This window comes from Carettochelys insculpta, chromosome 21 (genome assembly GCF_033958435.1).
Source record: "Carettochelys insculpta isolate YL-2023 chromosome 21, ASM3395843v1, whole genome shotgun sequence".
NCBI classification, from domain to species: Eukaryota; Metazoa; Chordata; order Testudines; family Carettochelyidae; genus Carettochelys; species Carettochelys insculpta.
In genome coordinates this window covers 18,017,612-18,036,164 of record NC_134157.1, presented here as the reverse complement: position 1 = coordinate 18,036,164, position 18,553 = coordinate 18,017,612, and the positions used below count along the sequence as shown (strand labels likewise).

Here is an 18,553-nt window from a genome sequence, read left to right as displayed (position 1 = left end):
GCCAGCTTTTGGCCATTTCACTGGATGTAAGGTTGACTGTGATTCCCATGATGCAAAAGCAGTCTGTGCTATATGGCCACACAACAGCTTAGGCACGGCACAAGAAATGCAATCAGCCTTCTTCCAAAGAAGGAGAGCAGAGCTATGTTTTTAAACATGAAATACACACTACCCAGTTCTCACGTGGAATGATAGGACACATTCCTGCAGGCATGTGGCTGTATGAAAGAGCACAGACAGAGTCCATTCCAGGTATCTATTTAGGTATCAACTTTCCCACCTGTTTAGCAAGAAGATTCTTATGCTGAGGGCCAATGTTGCAGGGTCTAAACAAAGCCCCATTCCTGAGTGTTTCCTACTCCTCACGACACAGGAAAAATGCAAATTTTGAACCACAGCTCAAAGTATGATATCAATGTGGACTATTTTAAACAATATTTTCCATAAGCTCTCATTACTATGATTTCTTATAGTCATAATGCAGCAGCACCCAGAAACCCCAACTGCATTTGAGATCCCATGGTGCTACAAGCTTCATTCACGTGAACTAAGCTTTTCAGGCAGGGGCAATGAAAGAACCATTGTTGGGCTACCTGGAAGAGGACAGCTATTCCTCCTGGAAATAGATTTTAGTAGTCCCTATGGCACAAGGAGGCATTGTTCTTTCAAGGGTGTGAATGGCAATCCCAGCTGGTTCTTCTGGACTGGCTTTAGCATAGCTTTGAGATGAACCTGCTGTAGGAAGGAGCAGAGAGTGGACCGAGCAACGTTGAGCTTGGTGAAGTGTTAGCACCAAGTGTCATCAGCTCACTGCAGCAGGCTATCAGACCCTCAGCATCCATATGGAGATACATTTTGAGCAGGACAACGGTCTGTAGCAGTGGTGGGCAACCTGCAGCCCACAGGCTGCTTGCAGCCCACTGGGATTCCACCTATGGCCCATGGACCCCCTGTCTGCGTCCTTCCTTTATGATTCTTGCATGCCAGGGGCCTAGAACCCCACACTTTGTCCCGCCCCGCACTTTTGGACCACCACAAATCATCCAAGTCACGCTCCATCCCTGACTCTCTCCAACCCTCCCAGAGTCGGAACATTGTTCAAGCTCTGGGAGGGAGAGGGAGGAGGAGGGACATGACATGAATCAGCAGGTTCATGGTGCTCTGCAAGTGCTGGGAAGGATGGGATGGAGTAGGAAGTACAGGACTCTAGTTCCCCAGAGAGCAAGGGGTACCTGGGGAGGGGGGCAGAGAGAGGGTTCTCAGGCCGCAGGTGGAATCCCAGTGGGCCATGCTAGATCTTAGGGGAAAGTGGCTACCTTTCTCCTCCACATGGATTTGGATGGCTTGTTTAGTCTTATGCACACAACAGACAGTGGTTGTTCCCCTGCTTGGGCATCCAGTGGGAAAATCTGCCAGCATACCCACACAGCGGAGTTTTGATTTGAAGAGCTACGAAGGCTGCGCAGGAAAGAAAACACCTTGATTTTCATCTAACGTTGAGTCATCCAAAATTCCTTGCATGCCTGCCTATCTTCCTGCTCGCAACAGTTTTGAGAAAATATCAAAGGAATCAGCTACCACTTCTTAAATCTCCCAGAACACAACAACATTAGAGAAGAAGTCCCTCCTTGGAACAGACATGAGAACAGTGGAAAAGGTTAGTTAGATTTCCTTTTCTATTTACCGTCACAGATGAAAACATATTTGCTGCCTTCAGGAAACTAAATGTGCCTGGGGTTTTAGTAGGTGGGCTAAGTGGCTCAGAGAGGACACCAAGCACATAAATCAGAGAATTTGCACCAACTGGGCCTGCCATACAGTCATCACAAGGATGCCTAGACACATAGTCACATACACTGAAGCATATTTTACACATTTCTGTTAACCTGAATGTAATACTTACAGGAGCACCCTTTTCACCAGCAGGTCCTGGAGGTCCTTGGGGCCCAGGCCTTCCAGGTAAACCAATTGGGCCAGCTGCCCCAGCTGGACCTCTCTCACCAGGAGAACCCTGTTGGTGTGGGAGGAAAATGAAACAGTCATTAAGCATCAAATGTATGAAAAATAGAAGAGGAAGAAACATTTTAAGTTAGGATATAGAAAACGTATGAAGTGCAAAATTCAGAAGGTAAACGAGTGCAAATGCTGCGTATGCCAGGCAACGGGCCTGCACTATAAGCCTGAGTGATCCTGCATATTTTTATGTTAATTAAAACCACTGGAATGGCTGGGCTGTGGCTGGATGGCACTAGAGATCAGTTGCTGGGGGGCACATTATCAGAGCTTAGAACAAGAGCACAAGTCAGTTCCTTGCTAAGGCAACAGAGTGGTAAGGGTTTCTTCTGGAAGGCCTGCTCTGAATAAGGGAATCTCAGCTGAAATGCTTTCAATGGGCAAAAACTTGGGTTGGTGTCAAGCAGTGACTTAGATCTGGAGGACACCTAACCATTAGATCAACCTAGCTCCCTAGCTCAGGCTGTGAAAAGCGTCATGCAGGTGCAACTGTTAGGCTGACCTAACTGCTATTGTAGATACCAGAATTCTCTTCTTGACCTAGTACATGCCTCTCTGAGGCTGTGGGCACACTTGGCCAAAACTTCGAAATGGCCATGCTAATGTCCAAATTGAAGAATACTAATGAGGTGCTGAACTGAATATTCAGCGCCTCATTAGCATTCGCACGTTTCTGGCCTCGGTGCTTTGAAAGCAACGCTTTCGAATGCGTGCGGCTTGGCGCGGCTACATGGGGGTCCTTTTTGAAAGGACCCTGCATATTTCGAAATCCCCTTATTCCCCTCAGCTGAAGGGAATATGGGGATTTTGAAATGTGCGGGGTCCTTTAGAAAAGGATCCCCTTGTAGCCGCACCACGCCGCGCGCGTTCGAAGGAGGTGCTTTCGAAGCACCGAGGCCAGAAGTGTGTGAATGCTAATGAGGCGCTGAATATTCAATTCAGTGCCTCATTAGTATTCTTCGATTTGGCCATTAGCATGGCCATTTCAAAGTTTTGGCCAACTGTGGCCACAGCCTCAGAGATGGAATACCTACATTGGTGAAAAATCCCCTTCCATCAATGTAGGAAGTGTCTACAGCGCTGCTGTGGCACGGCGGCAATGCCATATATTTAACCCTGTGGTTGATAAAGTGTAGACGTGTATCAGGAACTAAAGGCTCAGTCTTCATGTGGCAAAAGCCTTGAGCCCTTTTGTTTCCTCAGAGCACCATGTATGGTCAAGAGAACCAGAGGTTAATGACCTGAGCTATTATATATGCGTCTTGTAAAATAAAATTATACTCAAACATTTATTAGTTAACACCAAAAGGGAAAAGGGGTGCCTGCTCGTAAACAGCAGCTATGCCTCAGTAGTTACTCATTAGGGTTCTAATGAGGCTATTTGGAGTATTATACCCAGTTCTAGGCAACACATTTCAAGAAAGATGTGGAAAAATTGGAGAAGGTCCAGAGAAGAGCAACAAAAATGATTAAAGGTATAGAGAACATGACCTATAAGGGAAGAATGAAAGAACTGGGTTTGTTTAGTTTGGAAAAAAGAAGACTGAGATGGGACATGATAGCAGCTTCCATGTAAAAGGCTGTTACAAGGACCAGGGAGAAAAATTGTTCTCTTTGATTTCTGATGATAGGACAAGAAGCAACAGGCTTACGGGCAAGGGAGGTTTAGGATGGACATTAGGAAAAAACTTCCTCACCATTAGGGTGGTTTAACACCGGAATAAATTGCCAAGGGAGATTGTGGAATCTCCACCATTTGAAAATACTTAAGAGCAGGTTAAATAAAAACCTATCAGGGATAATCTGAAGGGTGCCTGGGCTTGCTGTGAGGGCAGGGGCCTGGACCTGATGACTTCTTGAAGTCCTTTCTATTTCCAGTATTCTATGTTTCTAATGTGTTAGGTAATGCCAATAAATGACAAAGAGCCAATACTTACTGCTGGGCCGGGTGGACCAGGGGGACCTTCATTGCCTTTCAACCCAAGAGCACCCTGTAACCAAAAAAAGAGAGATGAAACCATGCCATTCCTTGGGAAATAGGATGCACTGCAATACTGTGTTTTGCTTCCCTTGATGCTATATATTGCATCATCTCTATAAGACAGACAAGAGGAACTTCTACTTACAACTGGGCCGGGCAGACCTCTTTCACCAGGAAAGCCTCTTAATCCAGGAGGGCCATCTTTGCCTGGAAGGCCAGCAGGTCCTGGGTCACCCTGTAATGGAAAAGGTCAACAGTTTAGAATCTTTGGAATCAGTAAATGCCTGGCTCCTTTGGTCAGGTTCTAACAAAATGCAAACCCTTGTCAAGGTTTGAAACGTTGAACTCTAATCTCATCTCCTCATCCATCCAGCCTAGGTCTATCTATATCATGGGACCAACTGATCAGCAGCATGTCATATTAGTCTCTTGCTAAATGTGAATAGCTGAAGCACCTAGTAACTCGCTACAGAAGCCATGGACAAGGGTGGAGCTGCAGAGTTCAGAGCCACGTTTGGAGGTGGAATTCGTATTTTGAATGGCTGTGCTCCTCATGTGCAGGGTATGTTCAGATCCTGAGTTCTGGCTCTGCCCATTTCCAAGAGAGGTGTTAGTAGTGACATTCTGATCTACGTTCAGGGCCAGCCACCCTGAAGTTTGGATGCAGTGGAGGGATAGTTTGGTTTGGGGTTTCCGGCTTGGTCTCATCCCAACTTCATGTAAATAGAAATATGACCCTATACATAAAGAAGGATGCTCTCAGATTTGCTAAAGCTACAGAGCACTATAATGCAAATGTCAGTCCTTTTAGCTTTCTGTTCTTCGTCTGCACCTGCAGCCAGGTTGCTAGAGATGCATGCATTTAGACCTGCACCCCCAACTCTACGACAGATACAAATCATACCTGAAAAAAAGAAGGCAGTAATACTGAAAATTATACTCTCTTTGTTAGCCAATCAGTCCTCCAAGAGTCACTCCTTACTCTGAAAGAACAAATGAGTCTGATTCTAACCCTCACTGGCCTCTCTTCCAATCCTGTGGCCTGAACATCATGCTCCAATGCACACCTGAGTGCTGAATGAAATATGAAATCAGACCAAATGCAACAACAGCTTACCTTGGTTCCTTCCTTTCCAGACAGGCCAGGTAGACCCTGCTCACCTGGTGGTCCGGGTGGACCTGGATGCCCACGCTCACCCATTGGACCCGTCTCTCCAGTCGGACCCTAAGAAAAGATTGAAAGATACAGAGAGAAGAGTTCAATACTACAGAGACAAGGAACAAGCAAAGTCAGTAGATCAGTGAATCCTATTCATGATGTAACCATGCAGACTCAGGTCAGCATGGCAATTTTCCCTTTCGTAGGCATGTAACACTGAAACAACAAAGGCACTAAAAGGTCACCATGCTCACTCAGGCCGCTTTTACCCTCCAGAACTGAAAACCATTGCAACAAATGCATGAAGCATTCCTCTTGGAGACCCTTTAAACTAGGGCAGAGAGGTCACACCGGATCAATGTCTTATTACTCCAGTACCTACCTTAGAAATGAAACATCAGGGAGGCTCATATATCTCCTGCTAGGTTTTGCTCAAGTCTAGCATTTTTCCTGACCACAACAGACAGCTGTCATTATTTGCCTTATTTCCCTCACATACTTGTTTTGCCTTGTTATCCAAATAAGGCAATTTCATTGTCTAAACCTCCCTTGAGGTTTCAACTGGGTACAGAATTTGCTTCACTTTATTCTCCTAACAGTGTCACTGTGGACTGTTAATAGGACACACAATTGTACATTAGAACAGTCTTCATTCCAGTGTTGGATAAAACTGCATCTCTGTACAGTTTGTTAGGTGGGTTAGGATCCTTCACAATGAGAGTGGCTGCATAAATGCATTCTTCTTATGCTTAAAGTTTTATGGGAAAGTTCCCAAAGTGCATTGGATCATCCTATTTCCTTCTTGCACTGGGCATAAATCATTTATTAGCTTTTACATGCATCTGACAAAGTGGGTCTTTGCCTACAAAAGGTTATGCTCCAAAAATATCCATGAGTCTATAAGGTGCCACAGGACTTCTTGTTTTTTTTGTGGATATAGACTAACATGGCTATCCCTCTCATACTTGATTTTTGTGACTCCATGAGATAATTACTAATCAGCTGAGTACTACACATGTAGATGAACAGTGATGAGAACAAAACAGAGAACACAACACGGTAATTACCCTGAAAATTCTTTCTGATATAAAGACCTATGTTTCTTGGTGGTAATTAATCGTTTAAGTATGGTATTTGTAACAGAACTGGAGTATTGTCCAGCTCTGGGCACCACTTTTTAGGAAAGATGTGGACAAACAGGAGAAGATTCCACAGAAGCATAAGAGAAAGGTCTAGAAAACATGATCTATGAGGGAAGATTGAAAGAATTGGGTTTGTTAGGTCTGGAAAAGAGAAAACTGGGAGAAGACATGATCACAGCTTTCAACTACTTAAAAGGTTATTACAAGGAGGAGGAGGAGAAAAATTATTCTCCTTAACCTCTGATGATAGGACAAGATGCAATGGGCTTAAAATGCAGGAAGGGAGGTTCACGTTGAACATTAGGAAAAACTTCCTACCTGTCTGGGTGGTTAAGCACCAGAATAAATTGCTCAGGGATGTTGTGGAATTTCCATCTCTGGAGATTTCTAAGAGTAGTTGGACAAATAACAAGCAGGGATTATCCAGATGATGCTTGGTGCTGCCATGCATACAGAAGACTGGACATGATGACCTCTCAAGATTCCTTCCATTTCTGTGTGTATACTTTGAATTTTACCATGTAATTGTCAGGGGATTTTGTCTGTCTTGATAACTGGCAGGACGACACTTGTTGTAGTAGCTTGGATGTTAAACAGAGATGCCACATTCCTACCTATTACACTGATTATAGTTAGCAGATCCAAAAGTAATTGGTACCCAATCTGTTTTATGTTTTAGAAGATAAAGATAACCATGTATTTGTTCCGTAACATTGAACTTTGCCATTCATCTTGAAGGATGTGTTAATTACTAAGTAATTAAACAGTGAACACTTCACACATAATTAAAGCAAGAATTTGTATACAATCTTTCTCCATTCATAAAACCTTCCTAATGAAATGGTATTACAGAGACTGATCCTGCACAGACTTATTCAAATAGGTAACCATAGTGACTTCACTGGATAAATGGGTTTAGTAGACTGGCAGTTTTTTAAGAATACTTTACACAGTGATGCACTTCTTTAGGATAATATTTCACAGCAATATTGCACTGCCATGAAATGTACCAATGTAGCCACACACTGTGTAGCCATTCAATAGCCCTTTGAGGATTTGGTACCTTAAAAATCTTACAGTGTGGATCTGTGCAAATGTCTGCTTCATTTGGAGGTAGGCTGCCAAGTGGGACAAATTTCAGGCCTGATTGTGTTCTTACACCAATTTTTAAACCAGTATAATTCCACTACAGATTGAATCTCTCTAGTCCAGGACATTCTGGTTCAGTAATATCTGTGGTCTGGCATGATTTTAGTTAGCTCGATGACCGCTGATCATGGGTGTGGCCAAGTTTCCCGTGGTCCCATGAAGTTTGTTTACAGCCACTAGCCCTGGCTCTCAGTGTTCTGTGCTGTTACTTAGCTGTAATTTACCCCTAAATATCTTCTAAGAGCTCAGTAAGCAGTAGAAGTGTTGGTAATGTTGCAGGACAAAATTGACCTGTCTTGGTCCTGCGAATTCTCCTGTTCAGCACCAGTCAGGTCACCAGGGTGCGGACTACAGAGGCTCAACCTGTAACTTCATTAGCATTATCTGATTTACCCTGACCTTATGGAGATCAGAGACAAAACCTTTACTCTCAGTTATACAGATGAAAAATTTTGTCATGTCACTGAGCAGATTGAGAACATGATGATGTCCCATGACTTCAGGGGATGTTTTTCCAAAAAACTGTGCCCTGAGAACTAACTATTTTCACACACAATTTAAAAAAAGAGCTTTGGGTGTTCACAACCACCTTGGGCCAGGAACACAAACATGCCAAATACCTATTGGTGTTCCATAGCCAAAAACAAATCCCAGCATCTGTTTGTATGTTCTACTCATCATCCTAGAAGCTACAATAAACAAAAGTTTATCCAAAGTCTGATATCGTTTGTCAGCAAGACCAAGCAGGTCTGGACTGCTGTAAATGTTGTGTTTATTTCTCACCTGTGGGCCAACAACACCTGGAGGGCCTGGAGGACCTGTCTTGCCTTGGAAACCCTGTTTGAAAAAGAAAAATGAATCACTGTTAGATGTAAGACATAGTAATACAAGAATCTCAGCATGCTACTTGACAGTAGCAAGCTCAGCATGCTCTGACAAAACTTACTGGAGATTATAAAAGAACTGGAATCCCCAAAGGCAATAAAAAGAGGCAATCAAATAGGAGATGGAAAAAATTCTTCAGTTTATTTGCAGGGGTAAAACAAGAAAAAGAAATTATCAAACCCTTTCTACTATAGCTGTGATTCCTGGGGGGAACACTGTGTAATGGAACGACATGTTTACAGTACATGGGGCAGACCATCAGTGGGTATAAATCAGCATAACTTTTTTATTCCAATGGCACTATGTTAATTTACCCTGTGTTATATTTATAAATCGCTTCTAACAGAACTTGTGAATCTGGAGGAAATGTTAAAAAAGAAATCTTTACCTGTCTTGGTATTAACATGTGGGATGACTAAAATGGAAGAAATTTTAAAAACATAATCCTGCCCTACTACTCTTCCCTGCTGAGTCAGAAGCTCTGGTCTCTCCCAGCAAAGGCACTGAGTTGGGGTTACAGCCCACAGCAGAGCAACACAGGGGACACTTTCACTGTGTGGAAGGTTGACCCGGTCAGGATTGATCTTCCAGGGTTTGATTTCACGAACCTAGTGGGGACATGCAAAATTAAACTATTTGGGGTCGGCAGTCATCCCGTGTACTCCTCAATATTGCGAGGAGTAAGGGAGGCTGACGGGAGAGGTTGTCCCATGGACCTCCCTCAGGAAGGATGGCCAGGTAAGTCGATTATAGATTAGTCGATTCTAGCCATACAATTGCTGGAGCTAGAATTGTGTATCTACAATTGCTTTTAATGCCTCGTGTAGATCTGGCCATAGGTTCCAAGAACAGCTCAGCTCTAGGAAGGCTCAGTCACAGGGAATAAACACAGCAGCCAAGTGGACACCTTTTATTCCTATTTCTTGAGCTGCTGGGGTTTCTATTTTGTTATGTCACTCAGTTTGAATGCTGAGGCTGGCCTGCTGCCTTTCACTTTCTGTATCAGTCAGTTGTGCTTTCTGGTTCTAACACAGCAGCACAGGGATACTGTATTTCAGTTTCCAAATGTGATTTACTTTTTTATCTGTTGCAAACAAACCATAAGCACATTTCTCTTTGGGTCTTTTTGATATTATATTTGGAAATCTTGGTAGTTTCCAGTTTAAGCTGTTTAATGTGGTCTGCAGAGAAATGGTAAAAACATTCTCTCCTTTCCTTGATGCAGAAGTACTCTAAGACATTTATTCTCTTGTAGGCTGCAAGGGTGAGCAATAACAAATACACAAATATTGAGGGCTCTTGTTCAGCAAAATTAATACAGCTGTGCTCTGAGGCATGCTTTAAAAAACTCCTAAACCACAATACCATGTGTTGTATGTGCATCCAAGTAATTTCTATTGATACAGGAGTATGTAAGACAAGTAACTCTGTTGACTTTAATGCAAGTGATTCACACTAGGAGCAAATTCCTCAAGTTGTTACTTAAAGAGCAACCATATTCCCTGTACTGGAACCAATAAGGATATTTCTGAGATTTCCTAGGTCATAGGGTTCCTCTGATTATTCTTCAGAGGATGCACTACTGACATTCATTCTGTAGCTTGCACTGTGATTAATCAACATTATTTCTAATGATCTTGAATGAAGCTTCCTTCTGCCACAGAAGACGGATAGACAAGTATTAAGCCAACACTACTCTGACATACCAGAAAGCTACAGAGAACAACCTTAAATGCTTGTGGATCACAGAATGTGTACTGTAGTTGATGGGAAAATGCTGAACATTTTCCACAAAAAAATCACCAAATTTTGAAAAATGCAAAATATATCAACCACCATGACACAAACTTTTTTCGAGGAGGAAGGATCCCTGCCTGAAGGATCCCTATGGATCTCCCTGATTCTCTCCACTTTGTATGCTCCTAAATTTAAACCTGACATCATGACCAAGAATCCAAAGATGTTTCAGCATCTCTAATGTGTGCAGGGCTGAAAAGGAAGTGCAATATGCACCTGAACTGGGATCTCTTTCATGGCGACATAGAGTGCTCCAGCTTGGCTACCAGTTTGGAACCATTATTTCATCTGTTTTCTGTGTCTCCCCTTCCCACTTTCTCTCCCTTTCTCATAAGGACAAAAAGAAACAGACACAACATGAAAGAAGTTACCTGAAACAGTTTAATAATATAGATTGGGGCAAGTGCATTAATATTGAGAATTCAAGCACTGGGAGCTGGCACTTTGCTTGCCAGTTAAATATTCAGGATCTATTGAAGGGCAGCAAGAGCTGGTGGGAGGGGTATAAAAATGGGCCTGCAAGTATTTGTGCTGGTATAACTGCACACACATTGGTGTGAGTTCTGCAAATTGGTTCTTGCTCAGTCTGTATGTTTGATCCCCAAGCAGAGTGGTCAATGAACGTGAATGCTGAAGGGTTTGTTCTGTCAAAGGTGAATTGGATATATATTTTTAAGCATTACTGCCTAATATAGGCAAATCAGCAGAATATGAAGGACACTAAAAAGAAACAGGGTTTTTACCAATTTAGTGGAGAGACAATTATTCCTTCACTTACATGCCACCCATGTAAGGAGCGTGATGGGGTTTGTTTTTGTTTGTTTTTTGTTGTTGTTGTTTTGTTTTATTTTTTCCAACAGCTGATGACATCTGAAGCAAGCAGAGCTGCAGCTTTCACTTCAATTCAGGTGTCCCTCCTGGAATTATTGATGGTGTCAGGAAAACTAAATGCCACCTACTAGGGACGAGCGCATAGTAGGTCAAAACCACAGCAGGTCAAAACCTTTCAGTTCACCCTTAATTAGCGATCTGCTCTGAGATTATGGCTTTAGTGACCTAAAGTACTATGCATGTCACTATATAACCACTCTTCTGGACTGTACATAAATGCATAACAGCACACTGGACAATATTCGCATTGCTGTGCTTACCCAACTGCCAGGCAAATTAATTAAACTTTTCTGTGATAAGTCAGGAGAATAATGCATAATATGCAAAGCCGTCGTAAAAGCTTATCTGCCAAGAAGGGCCGCAAAGAAAAACGCAAAGCTTAATCAAGAGGTTTTAATTCTCCTTTAAATGAAATACTGAGCGAACAGCTGTCTATCTGCTAGCATGCATCGTGCAATGTTGATAAAAGCATAATTATAACAATAGCAAATGAGTTGGCTCATCACCAGCTGAAAAAAGACACCCAAAAGAGGCAAGCAAAATGAGATGAATTACTGCATCCAAAAACTGACATGGGAAGAAAACAAATTTTTGCTGCAGAGTATCCTTTAAGCAAACTTTCCCAGAGGACAAAGAAAACAGAGCCAATATTATCATACCTTCTTCGTGCCTCATCATTCTCCTTTGGTAAGAAACAATGCTTACATCTGGACAATAAAATCTTCTAAAATTGATAAAGCAGTATGCACATAAGAGGAGAGAATACACAACAGGGTAGCTACACAGCCAGGAGCCCCAACTTGAGTTACAGCCAACTTTAGCATTTGGTTATCATAAGGGCTTGGGCAAAACATTGCCTGACCCCTTGAGCTGCTTTAGATAAAGGGCAGAGTCAGTCTTTTAAAGCAAGTAGATATGAACATGCTGCATACATGGGCACGCACAGAAACCCTGTGCCAGCAATGCCCCTCTGCCATGTACTTTGGCCAAACAGGACTGCCTCTATATGCAAAAGAATAAATGGACACAAATCAGATATCAAGAATGGCAACATTCAAAAAACCAGTTGGAGAGCACACTTCAACCTCCCTGGACACGCAGCGACAGACCTGATCGTTGCCGTATTTGAGACAAAAAACCGATTACAGGGTGAAACTGCAGCCCAGGGTTTCATATGCAAACTTGACACTAGCAGACTGGGTTTGAATAGAGACTGAGAGCGGCTAAGTCACTACAACAAGTCATCATCCACTTTTTGGTATTCTCTCGTCTCATCAGCTGTTGGGAGTGGGTCACACCCATCCTGATTGAAATGATCACATTAACATTGGTCCTCCTCACAGTGATCCCCTGGTTGCATGTGCATATATCCCTGCCAAACTGGAAATGCATCTGACAAAGTGGGCTCCCACCCACAAAAGCTTATGCCCAAATAAATTTGGTAATTGTTAAGGTGCGACAGGACTCTTCTTTGGTTTTTGCAGAAAACAGACTTCCTGTTGAGCCCCCCAGTTCCCAGTAACTTCAATGAGGCCAGAATTTCCCCTTCCTAATTAAAATAAGCAAACAAACAAAAATAAAAGCCAATAATTTTGGCCACTACTAGCCCTCCTCTGGCTAGGTGTACATCAAAAACTAATTCTTTGTTGCTGTGCAATATAGTTCGTTGTGCTGGTAGTGTGGGGTATTAAGAAGTAGAATTTATTCTCAACATTCCAAATGGAAGACTAGCCAGAAGCGCTGAGAAACCTGACCACTGAACTAAGTGACTACAGTGTGAAATATTTTCCTCTGATGTAAAGGAGGAATCCCATACAATTTAAAGCATCTGAAATGAGAGACCAAGAATAACTTTACTATACAATCAGAGCATGGACACTTAACAATTTTAGAAATAACGAAAGAGAGAGAAAAAGCACGTGGACAGTCTCCACAAAAGTCCATCAAAGAGCTGTCTAAAGAAAGAGACCATCTTTCCCCTCTTAAGTGACAAAGGCAAGATAAGAAGTGCAGGTCACTAAAGTTGCCAAGGGAGTATGACCATTGGGATAGCATGGAAATTAATTTTTGACTTTGCATCTTCTTCTCCACTTTCCTAACCTCAAAAAGAAAGTACCCAAAATAGACTAACATTTTACTTGTGGTATTCTGTAGAAGTTAAGCTGACCTCAGCACATATTCACCCCTCTGGAGTGGAAGTCAAAATGTCCCAATCAGACATCAGTGGCCACTTACCTGATTGCTACAGCTCTTATAGATGCAAAAATTCCCATTGATTTAAATGCAAGTTATGGAAGTGTAAGAGCTGAAGGACTGCTCTCCTGCTCTTACTGTATCTTTCTGCTGGTGTCTTCTCTATGAATGACATAAGGTGATGGAAGGTTGGGGGAAGAAGCAGAATAGGTGGCCTACATGCAAATCATCGTTAGACTGATCTGTCCTGCTCAAAAGGGTATTGATTCCCATAGACCTTCCCATGTAGCTGAAGAAACACAAACTGTTGGAATAAAACAAATGGCAGCATCTCCTCAGCTACACAGAAGGGTTTAGACGAACCAATCAGCAAAACAGATTCAGGACTAATGATCCATCCAAGGTTTCCAGCTACTTACTGTTTCACCTCTCTGTCCGGGGTGACCAGGCAATCCATCCTTTCCTGGTGGACCCTAAAGAAGAAAAAAAGAGCAACAAGGAATTTCAACAAGTGTCCAGTAGCACCCTATTAAATAGGAGCAAGCTGGCTAGTGTCCGTATAGAAGTACAACACTTTTTGTCAGCTGGCATCCGATCTGAAAATAATGTAAGAACGGCCACACTGGGTCAAACCAAAGGTCCATCTAACACAGTATCCTGTCTTCTGACTGAGCCCAATGCCAGATGCCCCAGATGGAGTGAACAGAACGGGTAATCATTGAGTGATCCCTCTCCTGTCATCCACTTCCAGCCTCTGACAAACAGAGGCTAGGGACACCATTCCTATCCATGTTGGCTAATAGCCATTGATGGACCTTACCTCCATGAAAACAAAACATCAGAAATGTAGCACTTTAAAGACTAACAAAATTACTTATTCGGTGATGAGTTTTTGTGCAACAGAACCACAAGCTCATCACCAAATAAATCATTTAGTTAGTCTTTAAAGTGTTACATTTCTGTTATTATTTAGTAGGCATCCTTCAGTCTGCATAGACTATGGATCGCGCCCTTTATAGTTTCAATTGAGGACCTCATTTACAGCATCTACTGTGACTATGAAGACCCACACGAGAGTGACAGTCCTTGCTGCATCTCTTGCAGATGTGGTGGGTGTCTGGCAAGTCCTTAGTGTGCTTTCTGTGCGCTCACTTCTCCTCTGCTAGCTGTCTGATCCTCATCTCGCCCTTCTGAAGGCCCTTGTATAACCCCTGCCTCCATCTGCTGCGGTCGTCTGCTAGTTCTTCCCAGTTGTCCAGCTCGATGTCTGTCTCTCTGAGGTCTCTCCTGCAGGCATCTTTGTAGCGCAACTGGGGGCGTCCAGGAGGTCTTTTGCCAGAGGCTAGCTCACCATACAGGATGTCTTTTGGAATCCTTCCATCATTCATCCTGTGGACGTGGCCAAGCCAGTGGAGTCGACGCTGCCTGAGGAGGGTGTGCATGGTTGGGATTCCAGCTTGCTCGAGGAAGGCGGTGTTGGTCACTCTGTCCTTCCATGATATTCCAAGGATGCGCCTGAGGCGGTGCAAGTGGAAGATGTTCAGCCTCTCTTCCTGGTGGGCATACAGGGTCCAAGTCTCGCTGCCATAAAGGAGGGTGCTGAGGATGCAGGCTCTGTAGACTTCCATTTTGGTGTGAGTGTACAGCTTGTTGTTATTCCACACTCTCTTGCTGAGTCTGGACAGAGTTGTGGCTGCTTTTCCAATCCTCCTATTTAGCTCAGTGTCCAACGACAGGGTGTCAGTGATGGTGGACCCGAGGTAAACGAACTCATGGACGACCTCTAACGTATAGTTGTCAATGACAATTGATGGGGATTCAGCAACATCCTGACCGAGTACGTTTGTCTTCTTTACGCTGATGGTAAGCCCAAAGTCCTTGCACGCTTTGGAGAACTGATCCAGCAGTTTTTGAAGCTGGTCTTCTGTGTGAGACACTACAGCAGCATCGTCTGCGAACAGCATGTCTCTGATGAGGACTTCCCGCACCTTAGACTTAGCTTTCAGCCTTGCATTTATTTTGCTGGAGTACAGACTAACATGACTACCTCTCTATTACTAACCTCCATGAATTTATCCAGTTCTTTTCTGAACCCTGGTAAAGTCCTGGTCTTCATAACCTCTTCTGGCAAGGAGTTCCACAGGCCTACAAAGTGGTGTGTGAAGAAAAACTTCCTTTTGCTAGTTTTAAACCTGCTACCCATTGATTTCATTTGGTGATTTCCTAGTTCTTTTGTTATGGGAACAAGTAAATAACTTTTCCTTATTCATTTTTTCAACCAATCATGATTTTATCGACCTCCGTCACATAACCCCTTCGTCTCCTTTTCCCTAAGCTGAAAAGTCCCAATCTTTTCAATCTTTCTTCATATGACCTGTTCCAAACCCCTTCTAATTTTTGTTGCCCTTTTCTGAACCTTCTCCAATGCCTATATATATATATATTTTTTTTTGATATGAGGCAACCCCATCTGCTCATGTGTTCAGCCCAGTTCCCCAAGATACTGACTGCCCTTTGCTCCTGTTTTTATCAATGGGATTTGGAGTTACTCAGAGCCTTACAAGAGATGATCCTTTTTCACAGACTCCCCAAAGGTGCTGAAACCAATGGAGAATCTTTCTTTAGCTCAAGGATGGAGAATAGTCCTGACTCTACAAGATGCAAGGAAATCAACCCCAAAGGAGTTTCTGTGGGCACACTCCAGCACACCACTCTTGCAGAAGTAAAGGTGATACAAAAAGGAAAGAAAAGTGGCTGATGGTTTTTAAATGCTGTTGAACAATTGCTTAGGATGTAGATTGCATATTATTAGCAGAATCTCTGTGGCTTATTTAAAATCCCAACCAGTCCATTTTTAACATGGGTGTCTAATGCGCTTTGTTGGGTATGTAGCCACTTGTCAGTGAAAAAGTTAAGACAATAGCACTTGGATGGAAGGCGCATGGCATATTCCTTTGCTCATTCTAGAAGGGATGCTACTTACAGGGGGGCCTTTTGGTCCAGGAAATCCAGTTGGTCCTTGAGGTCCTGGAGGTCCCTGGAATGCAAAACAATCCAGTTAAAGGGCATTAGAAGTAACACACATTTTATTGTGAATGATATCAGGAGTTTGGAAAGCAAATTAATGAGAGACATGTAGTACTGCCCCTGAAACTAAAGAATGAACATGCAGTGACTGAATAAATGTGTCCCTTAAAGGGAGTATATGAGTGAACAAACACCTATGGGAAAAGGTACTACAGTCTTTGGTCTAACTGGCAAAGGATTGTAAGTGATAAGTGCATCTTTAGCCCTATTAATCACCTCTCCCTCACTCCCCTGATTTCTGCAATCACATCTTTTCTCACCATGACTGATGTGGAAGGTAGATGGGAGTTACCAATATCTGTATCTCAAAATATGTTAGGAAGAGACTTAGGCTATGTCTACAGTAGGCAAAGTAAGTCAACTGCAGATACGCAATTCTAGCTATGGCAATTGCGTAGCTAGGATCTACCTCTCTGTGCTCGGGTTATTTGGCTTTTCCTCCTGAACAAGGTCGGTGGGAAAAACAATCCCATTGACCTCCCTTATTTTTCGCATCTCAGGAGGAGTACAGGGGTTGACTGTGACCCGAGAGATTGATTTCATGCATTGCTATGAGATGTGCAAAATTGAAGCCTGGAGCGGGTCAATTTTCTGGGCTAATGTAGACATAGCCTAACTAAAACCAATAGGTCTTGTGACTGTATGGCCATTACTCTGTGTAACAGTTTAACTGTGGAAGCATAGGTGAGTTTTAGGCTTGAGTAATTCAGCATGCTTACAAGTTTCAGAATGGCTCTTACCTTTTTTATTTTCTTGTCATCAACAACCTCCTGCCCACCCCACTCACCCACACACAATGTCGAGTAAGCAAAGAATATAAACACCGGTTTATGTCAGGCAGATGAACACAATTTTGCCTTTTCCTATGGAAAACGGGCAATTTTTCAGGCAGAAACACAGAAATACAGGGAAAAAGGAGACTCTTCTATTGTTTGAGCTGTTCTCAAGCTACACATTGCTGTGATCACCTGGAAAAGGCACACAAGTATTAAAGGGGAACCGTGCCTCTACAAAACGACAGCTCAGGTTGGTTCACAGGCATATGTGGACAGAACTTCTTTCCTGCTCCTAGTCAGCATGAGTTACATTCATTCAGCACCTACACACTACTGAAGTCCTGTCTTGCAGAGAGAAGCAGGATGGAAGTGGGACGCAGGCTGTCTGCACAAGGATGATTTTCATCTGACAGGTAACCAGAATGTCATCATTTTGAATGAATTTTTCTGAGACATCGGCAGATCCCTGTTTCATATAAGTAGGACTCTAACCACAAACCTGACTGCCTGTTCTAAGCAAGCCTTTTCTGTTCTTTCCAATTGTTTCTCTTACCCTTTCACCAGGAGGACCAGGGGGCCCATCGCCACCAGAGTTGCCCTTTTAAGAATAAATAAAACACGTCATTAACAATCATTTCAGGCACTTCATACAAAGATCCTAAATGGCATTAGGCAAAATAGGGCCATCACTCATCTTCTGTTCCTGATCTCTCCCTTCTCTCTCTTTATTAATAAAACTGTATTGGAAATAACGGCCTCTGACAAATGAGCAACAGACTGATTCACTCCTACCCCACCAGCTAGTCCCCTCTAAATCCTTGGATTTCTGAATACAAATATAGAATAGATAATATGAGTGGGCTTCAGAGATTTCCACCAGATAATAGTCTCATTCTGTGAGAGACATGCTGTGGGAAAGCTGAGGTATTTATAAAAAATTATTGTTGACCCAAAGCTGTGACTTTTATTTTTAAAGCAGCCAGCGTGGCTGTGACAACATTCATTACAAAGGCTTTATTTCCATTATCTCAAGTGATTGATGGTCACTGAATCAGTTGATGTAGCAGATTCTGGCAGAGTCAAATGGTTTACCCATCATGCAATTGACCCTCCGGCACCTGTTTGGCTTAGAAAACAATGCTTATTGCATGTGCCAGCCAACCAAGATCATCAATCTTCATAAAGAGAACTGATTTGTTTCAAGAATTGTATGGTTGTGGTCATCTGAATGGGTTCTAGTGCCCCTACGCTGAAATTTGCTCCTCTGCAGAAGAGCCAGTAAAAGGTCTGTGAACAATCTGTTGTTCTACTTAAGCCCTCACAGAAAGGCTTAGGTGAGATTTTGGCTGATCCTCAGCATGGGGGTGAGTCTTTCCATTGGAGAACAAAGACTCATGAAGGAATTGAGCTCATGCATGAAAGGCCCACGCTCTTCCCATGCCACAATATGAGCTAGTAATGTTTTCAAGAGTCCATAACT

At 42.9% G+C, this 18,553-nt stretch overlaps 1 protein-coding gene across 4 annotated transcripts in view; it reads right to left on the bottom strand.

The window, feature by feature from the left end:
* Window positions 1–18,553, bottom strand: part of COL5A1 (collagen type V alpha 1 chain) — a 302,011-nt gene that overhangs the window by 54,524 nt on the left and 228,934 nt on the right. For all 4 annotated transcript variants that reach the window (XM_075015472.1, XM_075015471.1, XM_075015474.1 and 1 more), the window contains exons 35-42: window positions 17,627–17,671; window positions 16,194–16,247; window positions 13,630–13,683; window positions 8,228–8,281; window positions 5,112–5,219; window positions 4,140–4,229; window positions 3,951–4,004; window positions 1,904–2,011 (exon numbers count right to left, since the gene is read on the bottom strand). In XM_075015472.1, the coding sequence (XP_074871573.1) occupies window positions 1,904–2,011; window positions 3,951–4,004; window positions 4,140–4,229; window positions 5,112–5,219; window positions 8,228–8,281; window positions 13,630–13,683; window positions 16,194–16,247; window positions 17,627–17,671 (567 nt within the window). The remainder of the gene's footprint in view (window positions 1–1,903; window positions 2,012–3,950; window positions 4,005–4,139; window positions 4,230–5,111; window positions 5,220–8,227; window positions 8,282–13,629; window positions 13,684–16,193; window positions 16,248–17,626; window positions 17,672–18,553) is intronic.